Source organism: Balaenoptera physalus (genome assembly GCF_965194825.1).
Source record: "Balaenoptera physalus genome assembly, chromosome: 4".
Classification (NCBI taxonomy): domain Eukaryota; kingdom Metazoa; phylum Chordata; class Mammalia; order Artiodactyla; family Balaenopteridae; genus Balaenoptera; species Balaenoptera physalus.
The window spans coordinates 40,027,830-40,055,126 of NC_138891.1; the positions used below are offsets into that span (position 1 = coordinate 40,027,830).

A 27,297-nucleotide genomic window follows, 5' to 3' on the forward strand; every position below is an offset into this window, starting at 1 on the left:
GACATTGACTTTTTAAGGAGTACAGGGCAGTTATTTTGTAGAATGACCCTCAATTTGGGTTTGTCTGATGTTTCCTCATGAGTAGATTTAGGCATGAACTTTTGGTAGGTCTACTACAGAGGGCTGTGTCCATTTCAGTGCATAATATCAGGAGGCACATGATGTCAGTTTATCCCAGTACTGGTCATATTAACTTTGATCACCTGGTTCAGGTGGTGTGTGCCAGGTTTTTCCATTATTTTTTTCTTTTTATAATTAATAAGTGTCTTGTGAAGAGATACTTTGAGACTATATATGTATCTTACCCCTCCTCAAAATTTCACTTACTAATTTCAGCAAACATTGATGATTCTTGCCTGAATCAGTACTATGATGGTTGCTAAATTGTGATGTTTTACCTCCATTGTTCCTTCTACATTTGTTAGTTGGGTCTCCACTGTAAAGAAGAGCTTTCCCTTCTCCCCCTTTTTTGTTTGTTTGTTTAGTATTTACCCAGGTTCAAGGTAAGAATGTGCACTAGTTCCACTGCTATCTAATGCTGAACTGAAGGTATTAGCCAGTGCAGTTAGACTAATGATGCCCAGCCCTTTGCCTCCTAAATGTACCTGTCTCTGAACTCTGTACTTCCCGTAAGTCCTATACAGGATCCACAGCCTGCTCTGCTTGGTGAGACTGTGCATACCCACACAGCTCTCCCTTACAAGAGTACGCAGTAACTCCAGTTTTGCCTTTTTTAGTTCACATATTGGATGGTTGTCTCATTATTCTTTGACAAACCAAACCCCAAAACTAACCGAAAAGATCATTCTGATTTGCTGTGCGGGCAACATATCATAGAAATGCAACAGTGGAAGTAGGAAACCCAATTAAGGCTGCTGAAAATCTTGTGTGGGAAGCAAATCCCTGGAGTTCTGAAAAAAAAAAACCAACATTTACACTAAAAAACTATATGGAAAAATATACCATAAACATAGTCAAAAGAAATTATCTCACATCACTGACAAAGCCAATTTCATCAGTAAGAGAAAGCAAACGACTCATCTGAAAACATAAGCAAAGGATATGAAGAGAATTCCTAGAAAATAAAAGTGGCTATTAATCATATAAAGAGGTTCAACCTGCACTCTAACAGAAATGCAAATTGAGACAACACTACAATAGTCATTTTTCACTTATTAGATTTGCAAAGACCAAAAATCTGATAACAAGCTTGATTAGGGATGGTGTGGGAAATAGGCTCTTCCCAGCATTGCTGGTGGGAGTGTAAACTGGTATGACTTTTAATGAGAACAATTTGACACTATGTAACAACATTTTAAAAGTATACCTATTTGACCTGGCAATTCTACTTTTAAGAATTTATCCTACAGGTAAATGTGAAATGAGTATTGTCCAGGCAATTCACTGCAGGACTGTGTACAGTAGTTTGGAAACAACTCCAATGTCCATCAACAGGGGACTTGCTAGTAAAGTATAACACATCCATACAACAGAATCCTTTGCGTCTGTTACAAAAAATGAAGCCAATCTCTGTTACATTGTTGGGTTGAGAGAAGAAAAAAAAACTGTGTGGGCTATCTCTGGTAAGATACAAAGGAATCTAATAAAGGTGACTGCTTCCCAAGAGAACTGGCAGAAAAGACTTGCCTTGAGCTCTGCTTTCTTTGGTACTGTTTGAATGTCATACTAAGTGTTTGCATTTCGCCTTAAAAATAAGCAAAATAAAAAAATTTAAATGTCTGTTGCAGTTGTGCAGGTGGTATCAGTCTTTTAAGAACAGTAGTGGTGGAGATCATGCACGGATTCAGGATATGTTTTGGAGGAAAGCTGACAACTCCAAAGGTGGAGTAGTTGTGGGTGATGAGGTAAGTAAGCCGTCAAGGATGACTGCTAGGCTCATGGCTGGCAACTGGTGGAGAGACGTGCCATTTAGTTTCCTGGGGAGCAATTAGGGAGGAACAGGTATAACATGTGAGAGAGCTCAAGGATTCTGTTTTGGATATGTAAGCCTTGAGGTGCCTATTAGTCATCCATGTATTGCTGTTAAATAGGCAGTTGGAATAGGAGTGTTACTGCTTAAGAAAGGAGTCTGGAATGGAGGTATTTAGGAGCCATCAGCATATAAATCTACACCAATAAATAGAAATATAATGTAAGCCACACACGTAATTTAAAGTTTTCTAGCAGCCACATTAAAAAGTAAAAGCAGGTGAAATTAATTTTAATATATTCTATTTGACCCAATATGTGTAAATATTATCATTTTAACGCTTAATCAATATAAAAATTAATGAGATTTTTTTCTCTTTCGGGCCGCGCTGAGCGGCATGCGAGATCTTAGTTCCCCAACCAGGGATCGAACCCGTGTCCCCTGCAGTGGAAGCTGGGGGTCCTAACGGTTGGACCGCCAGGGAATTCCCAATGAGAAATTCTATACACTTTTTCATACTAAGTCTCTGAAATCTGGTGTGCATTTTACACTTACAGCACACCTCAAATAGGACTAGCCACATTTCAAGTGTCAACTTGTCATATGTGGTGATGGCTACCTATTGGACAGTACAGAACAGTGATGATATTGAAAGCTATGGGGCTGGATGGGTGGAAGAGAGCCCAGGACTGGATTTTGGAGCACTTGAAAATTTAGAGTTCAGGTAGAAGAGGAGGAGCTGACAAATGAGACAGCAAATGAGAGCCCAGTAAACTAGGAATAAAACAAGGCAAGTGTAGTGTCAAGGAGGCCATGAGAAGGGGGCTGTGAACTGCATCAACTGACGCTGAGAAGTGGAGTAAGATGAGGACAGAGAAGTGACCACTGTGATTGGGAAGGTGGAGTTGTTAGTCATCTAACAAAAGTCAGCTTTATTAGACCGAGGGCTCCTCCTTTGGAGCTGAAGAGACCATGGGAGGTGGAAAGTGGAGTCCTCTTGTGCAGACATCTCAAAGGCAACACATTCCAAACTGATCTATCTTCTCTGGCATCCTCCTCCACTCTCTTCTCTTCCTATATTCTGATCTTCATTGGGGAGCCCACGCTAGAAATCTGGGAGACGTTCTCAAAACCTGCCTTTCTCTCAGACCTCATAAGCTATTACTCACAACGTCATCCATTTCACCTGCTAAATACTTAATCTGTTTCCACTCCTCACCCCCTCCGCCGCCACCTTACCCCCAAAGCTAAACTGTACACTTACTCTCCCTTTCCCAAACACCTTTCCCAGGCATTTCTATAGAATTCAGTGCTCATTTCAGCCGCTGTTCTCACTACATTCATCTATTCACCAAACTGGTCTTTAAAGTATCAGTTTCTGTCGATCTCTCCAACTAAACCGTGAACTCTTTGAGGTCCAAGAGCTTGTCACACTCCATTTTGTATTCCCAGTACCTGGCACGTAACTTGATACATCATAAGGTGCTCAGTCAACTGTGTGTTATTAAGAGTAGCCAAACAGGCTGCGGAGAGCAATGCTGCGAGAAGGGCGGCGGGCGTTTTCGCCTGTTTCGCGCAGGTGGGATCACGCCTGGCGTCGGGCCGGAGGGGAGGCCCGCACTTACTCCGAAGGAGCGGCGCGAGGGCTGCAACGAGAGCAGGGCAAGAAATGAGAGGACAGCGCGGTAGACGGTGGAAGGCTGGGGTTCCACGCCTACACAGCTTGTGATGAAAATGAACATCGCCGCCTCCCGTTTCCCTGCCGGCCCTGCCCACCACGTGATCACGCCCACTCACGTGAGCGTAACCCTGCTAGACCTGCCGCGGCGTCACATGAGCAACTGCGGTCACGTGAGCACTGTTTTCGCTGGGCTCGGGCAGCGGCTTCTTCCCGGAGTTGGAGTCGCTGTCGTCTCTCGGTCTCCCGTCGGCCCGATGGAGGAGGAGGAGGAGGAAGCGAGGGCGCTGCTGCCTGGCGGCCCCAACGAGGCCGGCAGAGGCGCTCCCGTTACACCCCCTGCCCCCGGGGCGCTGCCGGCCCTCTGCGACCCCAGTCGCCTGGCGCACCGGCTTTTGGTGCTGTTGCTGATGTGCTTCCTTGGTTTCGGTGAGCCCGCCGGCCTGGTGGGGTGGGGTTGATAATAAGGAATTCCCGATTTTCTCTCGGAGCTGCGCTGAGCTCCTAGGTGCCACGCGGCCTCAGGGAAGCTACTTGCTTCAGCTCCTGGGCTTCCCTTCTTTTCCTTTCGCGACCGCATCCAAGCCTGTGGACGTTGCTAGCTATTCAGCGTCCCGAAGGTGGGGGTCAGGGGACTGAGCTGGGCGAGTTTTGTCCCACTCCTTTGCTCTCCAAGAAGTCCCAAAGGCTAGCAACTTGGCCCCTGGGGCCACAGATACGAAGGAATTCCTAGATCGTCAAGGTTACTCTCATGACACTTTTCTTTTAATCCTTTTTAAAAAAATTTTTTATTGGAGTGTAGCTGCTTTACAATGTTGTATTAGTTTCTGCCGTACAGAGAAGTGAATGTTATACGTATGCATATATCCACTCTTTTTAAGATTTCCTTCCCATTTAGGTCACGACAGATCATTGAGTAGAGTTCCCCGTGCTATACAGTACGTTCTCATCTCTTTTATTCATAGTAGTGTATATGTGTCAGTCCTAATCTCCCAGTTCGTCCCACTCCCCCCTTCCACCCTTGGTAACCCTCTCATGACACTTTGTTCAGAAGGAATTCAGAAAGATTTAACTGGCCCCCTTCCCCCAAAGAAACCCCACACATACTTTAAAATTTTTGATTGAATAATTCGTTGGCAGTTATTTATATGTTTCTCGCCCTCTTTGGTAAAACGTATGAGTGTGTCTTGATAGCTTCAGTGAGTAGATGTGTTCTTGTACTCTTCCGCTCTGCCAATGTGAAGCAGTCATAACTGGATTGGACTGGTGTTTGGTTTCAGTCATGAAATTTGGTGACTCTGACAGCAGTTAGTTTCTGGAGATAATTTTTAAAATATCTGCCTATTATATTCCAGCAACTAATTTATTCAGCAACATTCTAATGTCGATATCAGTTTGGTATGAAAGTAGTAATGTGTTTTTCATGGGCTGGCTGGAATCGGTGGAATCAACAGATTTAGGAACATGATGGTGGATTACTTTATGCTACTGCTGGAATATATAACTAGGCATGGAGGATGCTTTGCGCTTTAGTTTCTTTGCATCTCTTTTTGTTCCCCCTCTTCTCACTTTGTGGAAAGATGGTGCCCATTCATTTGCTTTAAAACCTGAGATTGGTATCCCTGACAGTGATTAAACCAGGAATCATAAATTGCTGAGTTTAGGAACAAAAAACAAGAACAACACGAAACACTTAAAATACCACGTACTTAAGCAATTTATTTTTAGTAAATTATGGTTACCTGGGTGGGTTTCAGAAGCCAGAGTCATACCTTTCTCATGACAGTTTTATTTCTTTTGAACTGGTGGCTTCTAATGTATACTTCTAGACAGAGTTCGTGGAGAAATGGAGGCGGCATTATCCTGTGCCTATAAAAAAATCTGTCGATTTTATTACTGTAAAAATAAATCTGAGTTCATGAATGTCCAATCTCTCTCCAGTTCTCTTTCTTACCCTCCAAAAGACGTTATTAGTATGTTTTAATTTAACCCTTTAGAACTCTGTTTTATTTTTCTTCATTCCTGGCACTGTATTTGCTAAATTATTTGATCTTGGGTATGCTGTTTGTAGAATTAGAGTTCTTGTTTTAAAAACAGGTTTAGTCAGAGTAGTTAAACTCCATTCCTCTGCTCTCAAGGTAAGTGGTGGCTTTAGGTAACATTACTAGGAAACTGTTGAGGATGTTTCTGAAATTTTTAGTGTATGTGTGTTTTGGTAGCTTTAAGGAAAATACAGCTGTTTCATGAAGGTGCTAATAAAACAATAGACGTACAAAACATGATGAAAGTAAGGTGGAAGAACAATTAGTTGTTGATTAACTTCTTAATCCAGGTTCCCAGTATTTGCTGTGTATGCAGGCTCATAATTTGTAAATAACTTGGCATGTTTTCTGTGGATTATTTGGCTGCAATTTAGAGAATATTGGTGGACAAGGAAGTGGTCCAAAAAAGGTTCCAGTGTCAGTCTTCGAGCCCCTAGTATAGACATTTAGAATCAGCACTTGAGTAGTAATTGCAGCTTGAAACTTTTATTTGGAAAGTATTATTACTTAAAAGAAAACTGCTTTTCCTTTTTCTAGGTAGCTACTTTTGCTATGATAATCCTGCTGCCCTTCAGACTCAGGTTAAACGGGTAAGTTGACTTTTCACCTTTGTTTCTTTTGTTGGCTCTGGAACAGGTATACTGTTGAGGCATCATCAGCTCTCAGGTTGCCGGGTCGGAAACATTGTCTAATGGATCCATTTTAACATCCATTGTCACCAAATTTGTGTGGGCAAGGAGTATTCTTGAGTTGGAATGAATGGCCACAAACAATTCATTCATAGCACTTGTGACTTGATATCGTTTCACATCTTAGATAAGTAATTGCTATTTCTACAGTATTGCCAAAAAGTATTTTGGCAGATTTTTGTTTGCATTTCTCTCATTGTGTAATCATTGGAATGACAAATGATTTGGTAGGATAGTATTTTGCTTTCTTAAATATGTTTTTGTTGTTATTTCATTTTTAAAATGTGGCTACTGATTCCAGAGGATTGTCCGTGTCAGTAGTTTTAGTCTGGCTTTATAAAAATATATTTGATATTTACAGTTTCTTGTGTATTTAGATAGTTTTTTTTTTCCTTTGTAAGTTTTTTCACCTTTGGATTGGAAGAAATACATAGATTGGCCCTTCACATTCTAGAATGAAAGGGAAGGAAGATAGGAATTAGTGGAGGGGAGGGAAGGGATAAGCTAAGATCGCCCTTTTTCATGTGGGTGTAGAACCCCACAGCAGGTTGTACATGGGGAATAAAATGTAGAAGATACAGGCAGATGCAGACAGAAGTGGTCCCAGTAGTGGAAGAGCTGATTGATCCTGAACTCCATGAAGCCTCTGAAATGACTGCACACTCAGGAAGTTCCTCGGTGTGACCATTTTTTTGGGGTAGCGGCCATAGCTGTCATGAGAGTCTCAAAGCACTTAGCAACTGCAAATGATTAAGAAACGCCTGCCCTTCCAGAAAGAATGTTTTGATTTGTTAGTTGCTAAACTTAACTGGAAAAAAATAGTTTTGTTTTCTTTCCGTATAGGATATGCAAGTGAATACCACGAAATTCATGCTGCTGTATGCCTGGTATTCTTGGCCCAATGTAGTTTTGTGTTTCTTTGGTGGCTTTTTGGTAGACCGCGTATTTGGAATACGGTAAGCTTGGGAAAAATCTCACTTACGGGTAAATACGATTATTAAGAAAACACAGAACTAGATTAAGTATTTCTAGAAAGAACTGAATAAACTTGTGTATTGACTGTGATAATCTGCATTAGTTTTTGTGTGTGTGTGTGATTTTTATATCTCTGGAATTTTTTTTTTAATAAATTTATTTATTTTTGGCTGCATTGGGTCTTTGTTGCTGTGCGGGCTTTCTCTAGTTGCGGCGAGCGGGGGCTGCTCTTCGTTGTGGTGTGTGGGCTTCTCATTGCGGTGGCTTCTCTTGTTGCTGAGCATGGGCTCTAGGCACGTGGGCTTCAGTAGTTGTAGCGCACGGGCTTAGTTGCTCTGCGGTATGTGGGATCTTCCCCGACCATGGATCAAACCCACGTTCCCTGCATTGGCAGGCAGATTCTTAACCACTGCGCCACCAGGGAAGCCCCTGGAATTGGTTTTCGAAACTTGGTTGGTATTTCAGTTAAGGTAAATGCTGCTCAGGGAATATGGTAGCTCAGTTATCTAAAGGTAAATTATGTCCTCACTTGGAATCAGCAAACCAGGGTCTGAGTCCTTTTGCTGCCACTTGCTCAACTTCCTAGCTCCTTTGAGCTGTTCCTAGCTTCCTGATCTTCAGTTTCCTCATTGGTAAAATATGGATAGTAATTCCTGCCTTGCAAGGTGGTTATAAGGATTGAGAGAGATGGAAGGACAGTATTTGGCACGTAGTTAGTGTTTACCTCTCCCAGCCCCAGTGAGATTTTCTCTTTTGCCTTTCTTTAGGCATCAAACTTTTTGTGACCACTTCTCTTAGCTGAGGAAGGCATACATTATAAGCTCTGTCAGTTTTCATCCTAATGATTGATTGTGTGTGTGCTGTTAGTGGGGACTTTAGGAGGGATGTAGTCTGGGAATATTTTCGGAAGGCAGAGGGCAAAATGACGAGGGGTTTTCCAACCATGTTTGGTGGAAAAGAATTGAAGAAACTATAAGTGTTTAAATTTGGGGACTAACTTTTAAACATTTTGAAGAGTGTATAAAGGAGGACTTAAATTTACTTTGCTTGGTCTAAAGGGGTAGAATAAGTTTGAAATTCAGGGAGCCAGATTCCACTTAGTATGATGGAAACTTTGCTTGATCAGGGTGACAGGTGGGGCTGTGAGTTGCCTTGGGACCACAGTGAGTTTTCCAGTGCTAGAAAACATTCAGGAGACTCTGGTATGACCATTTCACAAGGATCTTTGGAGGGATTTGAGTTTCAGAAGAATGATTTACTCATATGATCTTTAAGAACTCTCCTAATACTGGTATTTTATTACTCTGGGGAAACATTAATGAGCTATTCAGAGTGTGGGATACTAGAGTAGGCAGATTTATAAGTGTATTTGCATGGTTACTATTTTTCCTTTTAAAGATAGTTTTCAGTTATCAAGAATTATAACCACTTAAAATTACTTAATCTAGAATTCCTTGGAGTCAGTCCTAAAATCAATAAAAATTTTATAAAGAATGTCCATTTTTAAATGGGAACCCTGGGAACTTCTTGAAGATTATTTAATAAGTTGTGTTTAAGATATGATAATGGCTTAAACAAGCGTATGCCATCACTAAAACCTCTGGAATCCCCTTGGAAGTCAGGACTTCTGTAGGTCACCATGCAGCCTAGGAAGGCTGCTGACTTCAGAGGCCGACCCCTTTCTCTGGAGGGAATGCAGAGGGGTCAGAGAAACCCAAGAAGAACTCGGTGATATACTCTTCCTTCATTCTCTCTCTTTCTCTAACAGGTGGGGCACCATTATTTTTAGTTGCTTTGTTTGCGTTGGACAGGTAAGAAAAGACAAAACGTTCATTGATTCATTGTGACAGTGACTCTTGAATTCTTGTCTCATTCCACCAGCAAAGATGTGTTTAGTGAATGCCTGACTTAATTAAGCAGGGCTCACAAATTCCCGTGTAATGTAATGCATAGTCCATTTTAAGCCTTGAGACAGATGAACCTTGATACTTAAATTTCACAGATTTACTAAGAAAGAATATTAAAATCATTGTAGAGGTTGTGTTTCATCATAAGTCACTTATTTCTCTTAGATTCCTTGAATTTACTTTTTCTTTGATCTTACGTTATATTCTACATTACAGGTTGTTTTTGCTCTGGGTGGAATATTTCGTGCTTTTTGGCTGATGGAATTTGGAAGGTTTGTGTTTGGGTAAGTTATGCTTGATTTCACTTATCCCAAGATATTACTGTTTTAGTGTTCATCTGTCAATTTATTAAAGATTTACAAAAAAAATATTATTGTATCTTCTGGAGAATTACTTCAAATCCTTGAAATCTAGCTATATTTGTAAGATTGTTCAATGGTTGTCTTAATTTTCCTTTAAAGTAAGCAACAATTTTGAGGGGTCATAGTTAACTCTGTGTAGGGTTTGAATATTAAATAGTTCTCCAGAAATGATAATTTTCTTAAGTGTTTTGCTTTTCTGTTGTATTGAAGACTGTGATTTAAACCTCATTTAGAAAAACATAGACAATCATTTTCTAGGTTGGTGATTAATGGACATTTTGCTGCTTCTTAGCGGGTATGTGTAGGTCCTTTTGAACCATGTTGAAGAGGCTTGAAGGAGTATATTACCAGAAGACTAACTGCTCTTAATGAATTTCAGTGTCTATTCAGTAAGCCCATTCTGAGTTCAGCCTTGGGCTTCCTGCCCAGAGGGATGCAGATGACATAACTTACTCATGCTTTTTACAGGTACCAGGGACATGTAGACATAGGTGACACACCCACAAAAGTGCTCTAAGTGAGAGAGAAGGAAAAAAAATGTATATAAACATATGAAAGGGATTCAGAGATGGAAATGTGGTCAGAAATGGCCTCGTGGATAAAGTGGGCCTTGACATCAGTATAGGATTTGGATTAGTAGAAGAGGGGAAATACTTTTGGATGAGGACAGTGATGAGGAGGGCTCAGTGTTAGGATGCAGGGGAGAGGAAGCTCCTACGTAAAGGTCAGTGTGTAGAACTTACGGAAGGAAAATTAAAATCCGGGAAGTAGGAGAATGTCGAATATGGAAGATACTGGCCTGAAAAGTGTGAATTTTTGTGTTTTCACAAGTACGGACCGCTCTCCCCACATGAACATTTTATATAGCATAGATGGTGGTGTGGTAGCTCAAACTCCTTTTATTGCTGGTCATGGTTGTCATTGCAGTATATTAAATTACCCACACTTAGCAGTATAAAACAACCCTTACATTGTGGGCTTTGTGGGTCAGGAATTTGGACAGGGTACAGTCTGCACAGTGTGTCTGTGCACCTGATGTCTGGAGCCTGAGCTGGGATGACTTGAAGGCTGGCACTGCTGGCTGGAGCACCTAAACAGGGCCTCTCTTGGCTTTCTCATAGTGTGGCGAACTCAGGGTAGTTGGATTTCTTACAAAGTGGCTCAGGGTTCTAAGTGTGAATGTTTGAATGGAAAGGCACATCTCACCTTTTATAACCCAGCCTTGGGATCACACAACCCTGCCTCCACCACATTCTACTGGTTGAAGCAGTCACAAGCCCACTTAGATTCATGGGAGGGGACATAGACCCAACCTCTTGACGGGAGGGGTGTCAAAATTTTACACCTGCTGCTTTGCCAACTGGGGTATTTCTTTAAAAGTGACTTTTCTTTCCTTATTTTAGGATTGGTGGGGAGTCCTTAGCAGTTGCCCAGAATACATATGCTGTGAGTTGGTTTAAAGGCAAAGAATTAAACTTGGTGTTTGGGCTCCAGCTTAGCATGGCTAGAATTGTAAGTATGACACAGATAATGAAGCCAAATGGGAAGCAAAAGATTGAATGTTGTAGTTATCTCTTAAAGATTACAGGATGAAATGTGTTTGTGTATAAGTTAGGTATTGATTTTTTATATATTTTTCTAGACCATAGTATACCATTTACCTGACTTTAATTAAGGCATTTCTAACCTTATTTCACTTAGGAAACAGTCTAAAATGGCTAATTGAGCATTCGTTAGTTCAGAGAACCTGAGCATTGGGATGGATCATATAGATTTTGTTGTCTAATTTCTTTACCCATTTTCGGCGTTCCTGCAATGAAAGTCTTTACATATGGTCATCCAGGTTCTGCTCACACATTTCTAGTGATTAGAAGCTCGCTGTGTGATGGGACCACTTGTCTACTACAATTAACTCTGTAAAGCTCAGTCTCCCATAGAGGTGAGATCTGCCTGTACAAGTAGCTTTTAGTGATTGTTCCAACTTTTGCCCTCTAGTGAGTGTTCATTTTCTCTGCTGTTCAGCAGCACTTGGCTTATGAAGACAACTCTGAAGGTCTTGGTCAGACATGCTCATTTCCTGTGCTTGTCTAAGCCACATGACATGGGTTTCAGCTCTCTGACCTTGGTGCTCCCGCCTCTCTGGACTTCATCACAGGTGGTCAGTACTCCTCAGCAGCATTTGGAACCTGGAAGTGATCATGGTGTTTCATGATAGGGGATCTGGTAGAGGGTACCCAGGGGAACAACATTATGCTATTATAAATGCAACCTGGAAGGTGTTTTGGCCATCCCAAACCCTGTTAGGTTTTTTCCTTCATGAACTCCTGTGAATAGAGTTTTTTAAAAAGATCCTTGCCATTAAAAATCAAGGTTTTAAAGACTGTGAATGGCATGAAAATGCTTGGAACATAGTCTTAAGGGAAGAAATCCAATACAAAAAAATCCAGTACAAAAGAAATATTTTTAATGTAATATTTCATCTTATGAAATATATAACACATACATATGTCATACATATATAACATTTCTATATTTTTGTACATGTAAGCTCTTTCTAATTTTCCAGTATTATAAATAGAGCTGTTGTGCAACACTCCAAAACTTGTCTGCATCTCTGATTATTTCCTGAGGCTAGGTTGCTAGGAATGGAATTATCACTGAGTCAGAGGGTTTGTTAGGGTTTCTTAGGGCTGTTGAGACATATTTCCACCTTTTCCTCTCAGAGATGTTTACATCTCCATCTGTGGGATATGAGAGGATCCTTTTTATTGTAGCTTTGATAGTACTTTAAAAAAGTCATTTTATCAATTTGATAGGAAACACCTAAACATTATTTTAATTTGTAATTCTTTGATAACTAGTGTGGTTTTCCACATTTTCTAAATTTTATCCACAAGGACATTCCTGGTACTTCCTTATGTATCTTGTGCAAGTCAAGACACGTCTGTGGCAGCTGGTGGATCTCATCATCTAATAACTTCTAAAAGAAGGAAATAGGAGCAGTTGAGCAAGACTCATTCTCAGGGACGCCATTGTGGTTACTAGTGATCTTCACGTTCTTTTCTGTGTGGTCACAAACTAGTTATAATCCATTCACCTGCGTCCCAAGGAGCCCTAAGTTTCTAGAAAGGAATCTCAGGGGCTTCTAGGATGCGGGGTGGAGGTTATGGGAATGGTGGGGGGACCTGAGGAGGAGGTGGAGGGAGCCAGATTTCAGGCAGCCACCTCTCCATCAGCCAGGGTGGCTCGGCTCTGATCTGGTTGGTGTATTTAGGGTCCTTGTGAGATGCACGCAGGAGACCGAAGGACTCCATTACAGAGTTGCTGGGGTGGATGGAGGTTCAGTCTTTTTTGTGCTTCTCTTGGCCCTGCACATACTCAGAATGATCATAGAGGTCCCGGCTTTACCTCGCCGTGATTTTTTTGTTGGCTGAGCTGTGAGTTTGTCTGATTTTAGACCCTTGGACTGTTATCATTCAGGCAGTGGACTTTTCACTTTTCTTATTATTCATGTCTTAGCTGGGGGTTGGAAGTCCAGCACTCTTTTGATTTTCCTCTGTAATTTGTTACTTTTAAAAACTCCTTATTTCAACAAATATTTATTGAGTACTTGCTAAGCCAGGTCATGTTAGGCATTTTAGAATTAAAGGGTTGTTAAGACAATATGTTTTTGAGGGGCTTGTATTTTTGCTGATATTGAGGAAAGTTTCCAGTAGGTCTCCATTTATACCTTATTCAGATGAGCATCTGAATAATACCACTGGCTAACATTTTGTGAGAAATAGCCATGTGCGATTTGCTGCTGTATTTGCTGTGGGAATATGGTTGAGGACATGTTCATTTCTCAGTCTCCTTATCAGTAGCGTTTAGCACAGTTGACACTCCCCTTTCCTTGATTTCTTCTCTTGGGTTCTAGGGCTCTACAGTCTCATAGTTTTCCTCTTGCCCTTCTGTCTGCTCCTTCTACCTCTTTTGCTGGTTCCACCTCAGTCTTCTCAACCTGTAAATGTGGGTTTGGTCATTGGACACCCTCTCATTTCTTTTGACACTCACTTCCTTGGTAATCTTATCTAGTTTTGAAGTTTTAAATAGTGTGTCTTTGCTCCTGAAGTTATATTGTCCAGGCCTTTCCCCTGAATTCCACACCCGTATGTGCAGCTTCCTCCTTGACATTTCCACTAGGATGTCTAGTAGGCGTATCAAACTCAACACAGCCAAAGCCCAGCTCTTAATGTTTCACCTACCGTCCTCCAAACCAGCTCATGCTGAAGTTTTCTCATCTTCAGTTATGAGCAACTCTGTTCTTCCAGGTGCTCAGGCAAAAACTTTGATGTCACCCTGGACCACTCCTTAACCCCATCCCTAACCCCACACTCTCCACGTATTTTCCATTGGCAAATCCTGTTAGCTCTACCATCAGAATATGTCTGTATTCCGACCACTTCCCACTGTGCCCACTGCCAGTGTCCCCAGCCCAAGACCTATCGTTTCTGTTCTGCATTATTGCAGCCGCCCCCAGCTGATGTCCTTGCTTCTGCACCATCCTCACTTATAGTCTGCTTTGGATATAGCAGCCAGAGTGAGTCTCTTAAAACGTAAGGGATTGTGCCCCTTCTCTGCTCAGAACCCCAATGGCTTCCCATCTCACGCAGAGTAAAAGCCAGAAGTTCTTATTACCAATAGCTCGCCTTCCCACCAGTTCCTCTCTGGGGACCTCGTCTCATCCTCTCCCTTCTTCATTGACACTGTTCTAGTCTCTACACTCCTTGCCTTGAGCACGCCGGACAGCCTCCCTCTTGGGGCCTGTGCACTGGCTCTTCCTTCTGCCTGGAGTGCTGTGCTGTTCTTCCGGTAGCCTCCCAGCTTCCTTCAAGTTCTTAACCCGGTGTCACATTCTCAGCAAGGTCTCTACCCCTTTTTAGTCTCCTTCTAGGCTTTATTTTTTTTTTCCTTATTTTTTAGAAGCACTCATTGCTGTTTCATATACTGTATATTTTACCTCTTCTACCCCACTAAAATGGGGTTGCTCTCTATGAGAGCTGGAAATTTTTCTGTTTTGTTCTTTATTTTATTCCCAGTAACTAGAACAGTGACAGGCATGTAATCAGGGTTCAATAACTGCTAAATGAAAGAATAAATGAATGAGGGTAGTACTATTACTGTCTTCTAAAGGACGATCAGAGGATGAATTTTTTTTTTCAGATGTCAGGATCAGGAAAAGCTGTGCTTTTTCTGAGCCAAAGTTTATTTTTGTCTTGGGTACCCTGTGAATTTTATAATTTGTGTTTCATTTTTGTTTAGGCTACTAGGAAGATCTAGATGTACTGTGCTGTTTTGAATGCTAGCATTTTCTATAAATTGGCATTTTTGTGTGGTAATCTTATCTGTGGCTTTATCCTAGGTTGTTAGCTCTTTCCTTGTAGTGTTTTTTAAAAAAATTATCTGTTGTTTAATCTGAACCCTATTATACCTATTTCTCTAAGCTGACATCCTTTTTTTCTGAGCAAGACAGATAGAAATGAAAATTATGTTGTTTTTTTTTCCTTCTCTTTCAGGGAAGTACAGTAAACATGAACCTCATGGGATGGCTGTATTCTAAGGTTGAAGCTTCTTTGGGTTCTCCTGGTCACACAACCCTTGGGGTCGCACTTATGATCGGTTAGTGAATCCTGAAGTCCCACCTTTTATCTGTCCTGAAAGCTTGTCATAGGAAATGGTATGACAGAGAGGAAAGAACACGGGAATTGCGCTTAGACCACTTGGTTATAGTTTTGCCCGTACAGTTCACTAGTTCTTGGACCTAATTAGACACAGTGAACATAGTGGCAATCATTCACCCCATTTGTGTTTTTATTTCCACTTTCTTAAAATAAGGATCTTATACTGCCATGTGTGCTTCAGGTTTTTTTTTTTTCTTTTTAAAATAAGGATAGATTTTTAAAAATATTTATTTATTTATTTATTTTATTTTTGGCCGCATCGGGTCTTAGTTGTGGTGCTCTCCAGAGCGTGCAAGCTCAGTAGTTGCGGCACATGGGCTCTCTAGTCATGGCACGTGGGTTCCAGAGCGCGTGGGCTCTGTAGTTGTGGCGCGTGGGCTCCAGAGTGTGTGGGCTCTTTAGTTGTGGCACATGGGCTCAGTAGTTGCTGGGCATGGGCTTAGTTGCCCCACCAGGGGTTGAACTTGCGTCCCTTGCATTGGAAAGTGGATTCTTAACCACTGGACCAGCAGGGAAGTCCCTGTGCTTCGGTATTGTTGTGATGAGCAAATGAGAGTGTATGTGAGAACTCTGAAAACAGTCAGGGAGTTTGTACCTCTAAGGTGTTCATTAATAGTCTGTAGCAGAAGGGAGAATTGTTTCCTTTTGATCAAATTCATTTCATGTGTTTATGGAGCTTAGATTTTATAGAAGTCAGAGGTGATAGGATGTGATGGGAAATCCACTAAGTTGGGAGCCGGGAGTCTAGGTTCTGGTCCTGGCTCATTTTGGACAGGAAGTTAACCTCTGTGTCTCAGTTTTCTTTGTAAAATTGTGGGTGTTGGACTAAAACTGTATAGGCCCCTTCTGACCCTAAGTTCTGTTGGCTAAGGCTGGGTTCTGCCGGTTGCTGGGTGGGTCACTGAGAAGTGGATGATGCTCTCTAGATTTACCACCTGTGCTTCTTCTCTGAGCAGTGAATTTGTCTAACTGAGCCCCACAGGATGTGGAGAGCTGCTTGCAGAGCCCTAGGGAGACCTGTGGGTGCTGGGTTGAAGGTTCTGTGCCGTCTTTTATTCTTTATATTCCTTGGTACAGGCTGGTAAAGGGAGGACAGTGAGAGGTAATCCTAGATGGGCAACTTGTGTCTAGAGACTCCTTCTTTCTCCCCCTCCCTATCAAATCCTTTGCCACTTAAAACCTCTTTCTTACTTTCAAATTCTCTTAAGTATTCCTTGTAGTTCTCTCCACAGTGGAGAATTTGAGAATTTTAGAGCCAGAAAAGATCTGTGCCATCAGATCAAAGCCTCTGATTTTACACTTGGGAAAATTGAAGCCCAGAGAGGTTAAATTCCTTGCCCAAGATCAATCAGCTTGTTACTGCCAGAAGTAGAACCCACGTCTACCGACTCTTTGCAGTTTTTCATATTATGTCATATTATGTCAGCCAATTAAAGATTTCATTTACTTTACTAAGCTTCTTTTTATTAAAAATTTTGAGAAGTGTACACTTTATTCACTGTTTATCCTGATTCGCTTTAATGATATGAGGTCAGCATTAGTGAGTAATGCCGAATACCTGAAGGAGAGTGAGCGGGCTGTGCTGTGGGAGGATTGGGGCCCTTGGGGCTGCCACAGGGTAGGAGCAAGAGTTAGACTTGGGAAGGAATCAGAAGGAACATGAGGTGATCACAGAATCAGACTTTGCTTTTACAGTTTGTTCCCCCTGGCATCCATCAATAATTGGTGCTTAGACTGAATTAAGAAATTAGGACTAATTTGCTAGCTGGTCATCAGCTTTCTTCAATCTATATTCTGATTATAAGACTAGACTAGTTTGTTCTAGTCTTTCCCCTCTAATCTCCAACCTTCTACCGGGAAATAATATACAATAGTAATAGCGACTGCTGTTCGTTGAGTGCTTCCCAATGCACTTCCTTTCCTTCTGTCCTGATTTAGTAATTGTAGGCTTTTCATATATGTGTCTAGATGCCATCCCTTTAAGTTGCTAAGTATTTTGCTGTTAATGTAATGTGCTGCCTTTTAGGAACCTTCATTTTGGTTCTCTTTTAAAAATCTCTTTTTTTTTATTATAGGGGGTATAACATGTATTCTTTCACTAGTCTGTGCCTTGGCCCTTGCTTACTTGGATCAGAGAGCAGAACGAATCCTTCATAAAGAACAAGGGAAAACAGGTTAGTCTAAATGCAAGAAAAAGTTAGGCTTTTAGGAATTATGGCCTTTTTGAGATAATTTACAATGAGGTAAATTCCTAATGTAGTGTTGTAAACCCAGTGAGGCTTAATACATGTTTATTAAATCTCTTTTTTTCCACTTTAAAAAAATTTTTAATTTTATATGGGCGTATAGTTTATTTAAATCTTTTATTTCCAAATCTATTTCCACTTGTCTAAATTTTTGGATACTTTTTTTTGTCCCCTTAAGCGGTTTTGGCAGAATTTACATTCTTGATTGTACTTTGTATATTTGCAAAGTGATGAGTGTTTCTGGAAGAGAGAAAGAAGGTAGATACTAATCTTAGATTTTGCATTTTCTGTTGTCTTTTTAGGTTATCCGAGAAACTATATTCTAGTGATTTACTGAGAAAAGTATTTTTTAACTGAATTGCCAAGGTTAATCACATGATAAAAGAAAAATAATCTTGACTTAGAAATGCAGAATTACACTGACAGCATCTTCCCTTTCTTCTGTAAGGTGAAGTTATCAAGTTAACTGATGTGAAGGACTTCTCCTTCCCCCTGTGGCTCATATTTATCATCTGTGTCGGCTATTATGTTGCTGTGTTCCCTTTCATTGGCCTTGGAAAGTGAGTATTCTCTAGCATTCCGTTTTTGTTGGCTAAATTATAATGAGAATTCAATCACATAAATGTAATTGTTTTAAGATATAAATTTTGCTTCTCTGTTATGGTTTATATTTTCACAGGAATTGTTTTACATCCTGGGACACAACTGATTTTCTTAGCTTAAGGTTTAGTGTTCGTTTAGTACTTGTTTTAGGTTTTTGAAGAAACACCTAGAACAGTTTTTGATACATAATATTGATTTACTTTAATGCTTGATTTTGGATTTGTATTCTTTTTTATTTCCTCTTTATTTCTTTGTTAGGAAGCCTCTTACTGAGAAAGGAGACAGTGCATTAGCTCATAGTGACAGGGCATATCTCCATTTGTTAGGACTGCATTTCTGCCAGACTCAAATTCAGGGTTTAAATCAAATTCTTCTTTGCTTTATCTTCTACCTTCTCTCCGTTTTCATGGGCAGCTACTTAAACAGAGCAGTGTGTGAGTGTGAGTGTATTTGTTGAGATGCATCTTTGTAATTATAACCTTTAAATTCAGGCTGTCATTTTACAGTTTGAGACAAGAACCTTATGCATTATTTAGCAAAGAACCCGTCCAGTATTGCTTTTAAGGAAAAGAAGCCATCTTAATTCCTTGTAGTAATACATTTGGGTTTCTGAAAATTTGTGTGTATTGTTTGCTGTACACGTAAAAGAGGAAAAAATAGGTATTGATATATTTTATTTAGTTGGTGAAGTACTTACGTAAATACTAAACCTTTAGCCAGTTGCTCGAAGATGGATATCAAATAAGGTGGGAAAACAGTATAAAGAAGGGAAAGTTGACTAAACTTATTTTTATTCAGTGTTATTTTGCCTTTATTTTTAAAAAACAGAATAGTTCTTTCTAAAATGTCTGGTTTTTTTCCTCTCTCTTTTTATTTTAGAGTTTTCTTTACAGAGAAATTTGGATTTTCCTCCCAGGCAGCGAGTGCTATTAACAGGTATTCCATTAATTCTGTAAGTGCTTAGTATGGGTCTTTAATTATAACCCGATGTTATAAGAGACAGAAAAGACATATGTGAACTAACATCTACAGTGTGAAACAAAGGCTGTCTTGGGTCTTGATTCTGAATGGCCATCTTTGCATTAAGGGAAAACCAAAGAAGTCTTGGACCACTGTTTATATCTTTATATTTCTATTTACTGCTGACCATTTTAGAAGGATGTTAAATTAAATGAGCTAGGGTTTGCTTTACCTAATCATTTTAGGATTTAGGACTTTCTGTATTTTTAATTTCTTTTTTCCTGTGATATATTTTATTAAATATCTTTTATATTTTCTGGGCAGTATTGTATATGTAATATCAGCTCCCATGTCCCCAGTATTTGGACTTCTGGTGGATAAAACAGGAAAGAACATCATCTGGGTTCTGTGTGCAGTGGTGACCACTCTTGCTTCCCACATGATGCTGGCCTTCACTCTGTGGAACCCTTGGATTGCTATGGTAAAGTCGCTGCGAACACCTGGGGGGCTCAGGGCTTCAGGGAGGGCTCTGTACAGCACGTATCAGAAGCCAGCGCTCCGCTCTTCTGATAGTAGTGCTTGTGACAGTGGGAAAAACAATGACAATTTCAGTTTCTGCAGAATAGCTATTTTTAAAGTATATAAATATTAATCATTGATGCATAAGATGTTTTTGATTTCATTTGGCCTATACAATAGTACCCTCAATGCTGCTATAGAATTTGAAATAACATAGTCTTGTAAAAGCCAAATGCTTATTAGTTCCGTTTATTTTTCAGTACTTCATTAAAAGAAGTCATTCCATCATAGGTGGCAAAAACATCTGTCAACCCAGTATCCATGATTTTGCGTTCTTTTGTCTTTGACTCTTAGTAGGTCAAAAAGTAATAATGAATTCATCAAGTGTTTGTAATTGTTCTTCAGAATGTCATTTTTAAGACCACAGGCCAAAGTGCTGGCATTTCTTACCTGTTAATAAAAGAATATCTTGAACATACATATTTGTGCACTTCGTTAGAATTCTCGAGGACAGATTCCTAGAAGTAGAAATGCTAGAGCGGAGGCTTTGCACAGTTAACATTTTGATAGATACTGTGAAACCTCTCCTCTAATAACTTTCTACCCATTTATAGCTTTACCAATAATACATGAATGTGTTTGTTTTTTAGTTTCCTTGCCATTGTTAGACGTTGGCATTATTTTAATTGTTGCCAATCTGATAAATGATCTTATTTTAACTTAAATCATAAGGTTTCTTCTTTAATTGAAGAAAAAGTTAGCATTAGGTGATGTTTATCAAGCGGTGGTTGTTGTTGGTCCTCTGCTTGGCTCTACAGTTGGGTGGTGATGACCCAGAAGTAAGATAATGGACTATTGGCGTGATGTTACCTTGATTGCTTAATTTGTAATTCTTAATGAATACTGGGAAACTAGCTTGCCTGAAACATTGGTACTGACTTTTTGCAAATTAGCTTTATTTTCTTGTTTGGTCTTTGACTGCACCCTGGGCCCAGCCAATTATGTATTCATATAATATAAAATGGTTAAGACAGTGTTGTGTGTATCTTGTCCCTAGAGGGATACTGTTAGAGAGGCCCAAGACCGTTTTGTGTTGAATATGAGTTTTTAGCCTAATTATTTTGCAACACAATTTGCATGGATATTCATATATTAGTTATTATGTCACTCTTGCTAATCTGCATCAAAAGAAAATCACCTTTTGGTAAATATAAGACTTCTTTACTCTTTTCCATATTGCTTTCTATAGTGTCTCCTGGGACTCTCCTACTCATTGCTTGCCTGTGCATTGTGGCCAATGGTGGCGTTTGTAGTTCCCGAACATCAGCTGGGAACTGCATATGGCTTGTAAGTGTTTGCACTGTGGATCATATAATGTCTCTCTCTGCTGTGTCAATTTAATTATCTTATAAAACTCCAGGTCTCCTGAATCTAGTCGTCTTCAGGCTTTTGGGACAGCTCTGAACCTGGAAATAACCAGAAAATCAGTTAATCTATTTGTATTATTATTGTGGCAAAAAAAATGCTCCGAGCCTCCAGCAAGAGAGCTGGAGATAAGCTACCCCATGAATGAGAGGTCATTGCTGACATGACCATCCCACTGCCCGTTTATCTGAGGGCTTCTCAGTGAGAAGTTGAGTTCCCATCTCTAGCACAAAAGGCCGAACAGGGAACCCACATCTCTGGTTGGTATTCACTTAGCCCTTAGATTCATTCAGTGGGAAGGTGTTGAGTTCAGACTGTACTTGCTAAGGCAAACTCCCTTGCCTTTGAGCCTAAAGTTTAGTAGTGGAAACAGTCATGGGATTAAAGAAACAAATCTAATCAGGTCATTCCTGGTTGAAAACCCTCTTAACACTAATAGTAATGTGGTTTATAGATACTAATATTTATAGTGAATTGGTACTGTGTGTGTGAAGACTTTAGAATTGAAATGTTTGTTTGTTTTTTTTTAAATTTCTTTAATTGTAGCATGCAGTCCATTCAGAATCTTGGGTTGGCAGTCATTTCCATCATTGCTGGCATGATATTGGATACTTGGGGATATCTGTTTTTAGAAGTTTTCTTCATTGCCTGTGTGTCTTGTAAGTGCGCCACCTGGCAACATTTAGTTTCTTTTAATATGCAGCAGAATGTTCTCATTATACTTTTAGGTTTTTGTTGTTATTGTTCTTTTTTCCATTTTTTTAAACCAAATCCCTAAGATGTATCATTCAGGTTTGCCTAATTCTCAGCCTGTGCATCAGTTTCTCAGCTGGTGACTTTTTAGTTTTCTGAAGATTCACAGGAATTTTTCAGGAGATTCCTGTTCTTAAAGGCAGCAATGGAATCTGCTCTATATTCTGTTTTAAATATTTATGTTTTTTTTTTAAAATGGTAAATGTCATGTTATGTATTTTTAATTATAATGGAAAAAAGAATGTAGTATGGATACATGTTACAATATCAGTGAACATTAAAAACATCCTTAGTGAAAAAAGCCATACAGAACAGGCCACCCAGATCCCATACTCATCTTGTCTGTTTTATAAATATTTATGGTTGTTAAAAACCACTTTCCTGTTTAGAGTGGAACCATTTGAAGGGTCCTGAGTATGTCCCTGGTGTGAATGTGTGGACATTAGTGTGGCTTAGGTGTGAGCGCTCATTGTTTATTCATTAGTCTATTTTGAATTGTTTTTATACTTAGTCCTGTTATTTAATTTTTACCTGTAATGATTCATTGGTTAAAAATAGGAAGCATTAGGAAACTGCTGAAAACTACAAAAATAAATCAGTATTTTTTCACTGTGTTCGCCTTACACATCAATTGTGTTCATCTGAAAAAAAATGTTCACCTAACATATCAGATGTCTTTTATACTTCGATAAATTGTGTTTAAAATGGCAAGCCCGAGTGATGATTTTATCCGACTTCATTTTCATTTACAGGAATAAAGACTGTCTGTACTTGAAATGTGGTATTTGCAGATGATTGCTTATGAATAATAGCCTGAATGCATTTTATTATCTCATAATTTTAGAAATTAGCACATCAAATTTTAAAAATATATTCTTAAATAGTGGGCCATATACGAATTCATAGTACTAGGTTGTGAAAGTGTTTTTGTCTATTTTTGATGCTGCAACGTGTGGTTTAATTTCAGTCAACGGTTCCTTATAAATTTGGTTCTCAAACCAAACACCACTCCATTTAAAAAGGTTTTTGTTGACGTATTAAAGTAAGTTAAGTGTGCCACACTTGTTAAAGTGAAAAGCCAAGTACCTGACTTTCTGAGGCCTTTACTGGCTCTGGGTTTCTGGGAGTTTAATGACCACATTTTAATATTTGGTTAATTTGTAAAATGAACATGGTGTTTTCAGACCTAAAACCCCCAAAGGATTACTTCTGTTTGGCTCTCTGTAAAAACATAAACAGTCTAGCAGCTGGCAGGGTTTTGGGGGAAGTGCTGGGAACTACCAGCATTACAAAGGGAGAGGAAAGAGAAATGATCCGTGGGGGGGTTGGCCCCTTCTCCTGGGGGCAGATGGGTCTCAGTTTCTCTTTTTCTGTCCCTGCCATCCCTGGGCTCAGGTTTTAAAAATATATTTCTCATGGAGAAAATGGCGTGTAACTTATTTTTAGTGCTTTTTGGAAAATAATGTGAAGAGTGTTTTCATTTTTAAATGCTAGTTAATAAAGATTTGATTTTCTAAGCTTTACTTTGTAATTATGATTACATAGGAATCATTGGGAAAAAGTACATGTTTTTAAGGACCTTATGTTTTTTTCATTTCCAGTCTCACTTTTATCTGTGGTCTTACTCTACTTGGTGAATCGTGCCCAAGGTAAGTAGAAGTTCAGGTATTTTCTTCTTAAACCACAGTGGATCATCGTTTTGTTTTTTTTTTAATTTAATTTAATTTAATTTGTTTTATTTTTGGCTGCGTTGGGTCTTTGCTGCTTCACGCAGGCTTTCTCTAGTTGTGGCGAGCGGGGGCTACTCTTTGTTGCCGTGTGCGGGCTTCTCATTGTGGTGGCTTCTCTTGTTGTGGAGCACGGACTCTAGGCATGCAGGCTTCAGTAGTTGCAGCACACAGGCTCAGTAGTTGTGGCTCGCGGGCTCTAGAGTGCAGGCTCAGTAGTTGTGGCACACGGGCTTAGTTGCTCCGTGGCATGTGGGATCTTCCCGGACCAGGGCTCAAACCCGTGTCCCCTGCATTGGCAGGCAGATTCTTAACGACTGCGCCACCAGGGAAGCCCACAGTGGATCATCTTGTGGGGCTCCTGGATTGTCTCCATCCAGGAGAGGCTTTATTTCATGTAATGACATTCTGTTCATAGTGATGAAACACATTTTACTTCATAGCATATAATTATGTATTTTGGACCTTCCCATTTATTAAAATCGTTGTCATGTTCTTTCTGGCCAGTTCAATTTAAGTTTTGTAATATAAAATTTTAGATGTTCTTTTTATATTAGCAGAAGGTCATATTAGTATGACTTCTAAAAAAATAACCTAAAGCCCTTCCTATGTTATTGTCTTATATTTTTTAAAAATGAGAAGTAAACACATTTATAGCTGCAGTTTGCATTTGAAGGTTGAAAGTGTTTAATATAGAATGAGAAATTATAGATTTTTTTTATTTGCTCATATCTACTACATTTATTTTTGCTTTTTTTGTTATTTATAAGATTTTGATATTACCTTTATTAATTTTTCTAAACTGGCTTGCCCCTAAGCATTGTCATGTATTTAGAAGAATGAATACATATGCTGTTTAAATAATTTTAGGTCATTTACTTGAATGCCTCTTAATTTTCACTATTATTGAATATTGATACAGTGTCCCAAAGAACAAAACCTCGAGCAATACATAAGTCCAAATTTTTTAAAAAAATGCTAACATTAAGGAGTGATTATTTGTATCATATAAGGATTCTTGAAAAACATTTTTTCCCCCTTGGGAAGTTTCCAGGAGATAAACTATTTCTTTCTCACCTTCCATAGCCTTTTTTGTTACTTGAAAGCATTTGTATGTGTGCGTGTGCGCATGTGCATGTTTGAATTCTACTTACGATAGTTGTGTTGAAAAGATTCTATGCTTATTTGTATTTTAGGTGGGAACCTAAATTATTCTGCAAGACAAAGGGAAGAAATAAAACTTTCTCATGCAGAGTAAGTATTGAAAGAAAGAAAATTTGTCTTTATTATGAAAATCTTAAAACAGCATTTTATTTCAAGATATTGGGTTTAGACATTTAAGAAATTAGTCTTTTTCTTAAGTTTTGAGAGCCAACGATTATCTCTGGAACTACTGTAACATAATTTTTCTTTGTGTTAGAAAAATTTTAAAGGGTGGATATCCAAGGTTAAAATGAAGGTGATAAAGAACAAATTGGGCTTTAACTTGCCTTCTGAGAGGGGAGAGAGAGAGAGACCTGCAGTATTTGTAATTTATTGGAGGAAAGGTCTTTGTCCTGACTTCCTGTGCTGGGCTCACCCTTCCATTCTTTCTCGTATTTTCTTTTTCTTAACTAGTTGAGATAATCTTTTATTTTCTCCTGGTACTAACTTGCCATTATGTGTTTTCTCACTCACTTGGAACAGATTAAAGTACATAGTGTGGGGTTTAAGTTATATTAATTTTTTCCATGAGTGCATGCTAAAGCATAGTAGTGATTCTGTTTCTTGTTGTTATTTCTAGTTTTTTAGACATTGTATTTTTTATGATTTAAAAAATTTATTTGTAAATATATGCCACGTGACTGTAAGTTTTATGAATTTTGGGTAGGTTAAAATCCGGTAGAACAAGGCTGTGTTTTCTGGGGCTTGATTCTTGGCCATCTCAAATTCCCTTTTCACATAGTAATTCTACTATAAACAAATATTGTTAAAATCATGTTTTAGAAGGATTTTTGAAGTCAGAGATACTCAACATGCCATGTGTTAAGTAAACAAAAGGTAAAAATGCAAATATAATATCCTAATTTTATTCAAGAAAAAGTTTGTAGGCATGTGTATTTCTTAAATCCATTACTTACATATAATAGAAAAAATGCTGAAAGAAAAATCCCCAATATTAACAATTCCATTTGAATGGTAGGGTTAGAAGAGGTTTTTTCTTGGCGTTTCTATATTTTCCAAATTTTCTATGTCGATCCTCTATTACTTTTATGATCAAGAGGAGTGAAAAGATTATCCAGCAAAATGTGTAACTTAATATTTGGCACTGCATGTTTTATAGTGGTTATGGTTTTCATTTTATAATAATGGGGTTTCATGTTTTTTTTCCTCCCTTTTTTGGTAATGTATTGCACTGTGTTTTGCAGGTGAGAAGTTTAAGTGACTGTGTCATGAGAATGGGCTGCACATATCATTGGTTTGAAAACCTCCAATTTTTTTTTTTTTTCTTTAGAGTTTAGTCGTTAGGAAAAATAATGGTCTGGAGAATTATTATATTTATATTTTGAATATATCTATTTTAAAGTATAAATGTGAGGACTGTTTTAGCCTGTGTCTTTTGTATTGCTGAAGAATTCTGCTTTGGAATAGGCTCATCAATGATGAAGTTTAGAAAATTGCATCTGGTACATGCAGGTGATTTTGAGTAAGGACACTAAATAATGGAAATCTTTGGATCTTGTATTGAGATAATTTTCACAAAGTGTATCTTAGGGATATGGCCTTTATCTTAAAGCAAAAAAAAAAAAAAGCTTTTAAGGGAGTAGAAAGGATATTTTATATAGAATAAACAATGGCATTTGTTGTTTAAGCTTTTCCTTCTAAGCTTACCTCTGCTTATAATGAAGAATTTGGGATGAGGTGTGTGGGGTCTCTGTCTCTTCCTTTAGGTTGTAAGCCCCATGAGGGCAGGGACTGTGTCTGTCATGTTGATAATGATTGTGTTGATAGAGCCTAGCGCAAATTAGGCACAAAATAAATATTTTTTGAATGATGGATAAATAAAATGGAGAGTAATTTGGAATAACCTTTTTGGAGGGTAAATTAGCAATATGAATAAAAAGACCTAAAAAGCAGGATGGTGGTGGGCCGCATGTCTTTTGACTTTGCACTTCCATTTCTAATAATTTAAGGAAACCATCAGACAAATATACACATAAATATATTTTAAGAAAGTATCTTCGTTGCAAGGTTGTTCATAACAGCCTAAGATAGGAAACAACCATTTGTTAGGTATGTTGTATGATTTGCTTAAAGTGGAAGATTGAGCAGTCTTTACATGGTTTCATTAGAGAGCATATTGACGTGGAATGGTGGCATTATTATGTGGAAGATTCAGAGTGCTGTTGTTTTTGTAAAAACAAACACAAACATGTCTGAGGGATATGTACCTAAATGTCTCTGGGTGCTGACTTTTTTTTGGTTATTTGTATTTTCTAATTTTTCAACAGTAAATACTTACTGTATAATAAGAGTTTTAAAAAACCCACAAAGAACCAAATACAACAGAAATTTAAGTGCTACTGTTTGAAGAAAGTGGTAGTTAGGGTTCAGAAGGGACGGAGGTAACAGGTAGCGTTTTCCAAAGAAGTTTCGGAATGTAGGTGGGAGTTAAACAAGCCCTGAGTGAGAAACAATTTGCATTGACAGGAAGGAAATTGAATGTGAAGGGAACCACAGGTGAAAAAAACGATAGAAAATAGGGGGTAAAGGCACTTATA

The 27,297-nt window shown here is 39.0% G+C and overlaps 1 protein-coding gene and 1 pseudogene across 3 annotated transcripts in view; one reads left to right on the forward strand and one right to left on the reverse strand.

Annotated features, from left to right (window-relative positions):
• Positions 1-27,297, reverse strand: part of LOC309659679 (P2Y purinoceptor 3 pseudogene) — a 136,655-nt pseudogene that overhangs the window by 91,743 nt on the left and 17,615 nt on the right. The gene's annotated exons all lie outside the window — the stretch shown is intronic.
• MFSD1 (major facilitator superfamily domain containing 1) lies at positions 3,754-26,583 on the forward strand (the record flags this gene model as incomplete). Of its 2 annotated transcripts, XM_082459573.1 has the most annotated exons (16): positions 3,754-4,037; positions 6,188-6,240; positions 7,183-7,295; positions 9,083-9,125; positions 9,438-9,505; positions 10,987-11,095; positions 15,139-15,241; positions 17,379-17,477; positions 17,998-18,109; positions 19,032-19,088; positions 19,437-19,593; positions 20,881-20,978; positions 21,603-21,715; positions 23,411-23,458; positions 24,733-24,790; positions 25,945-26,583. In XM_082459573.1, the coding sequence occupies exons 1-16, from the start codon at positions 3,764-3,766 to the stop codon at positions 25,946-25,948; spliced, it is 1,509 nt and encodes a 502-aa protein (XP_082315699.1). In that variant the 5' UTR covers positions 3,754-3,763. The 2 variants fall into 2 exon arrangements, with proteins under 2 accessions (XP_082315699.1, XP_082315700.1); XM_082459574.1 differs by lacking the exon at positions 25,945-26,583 and having other exon boundaries at positions 24,733-24,794.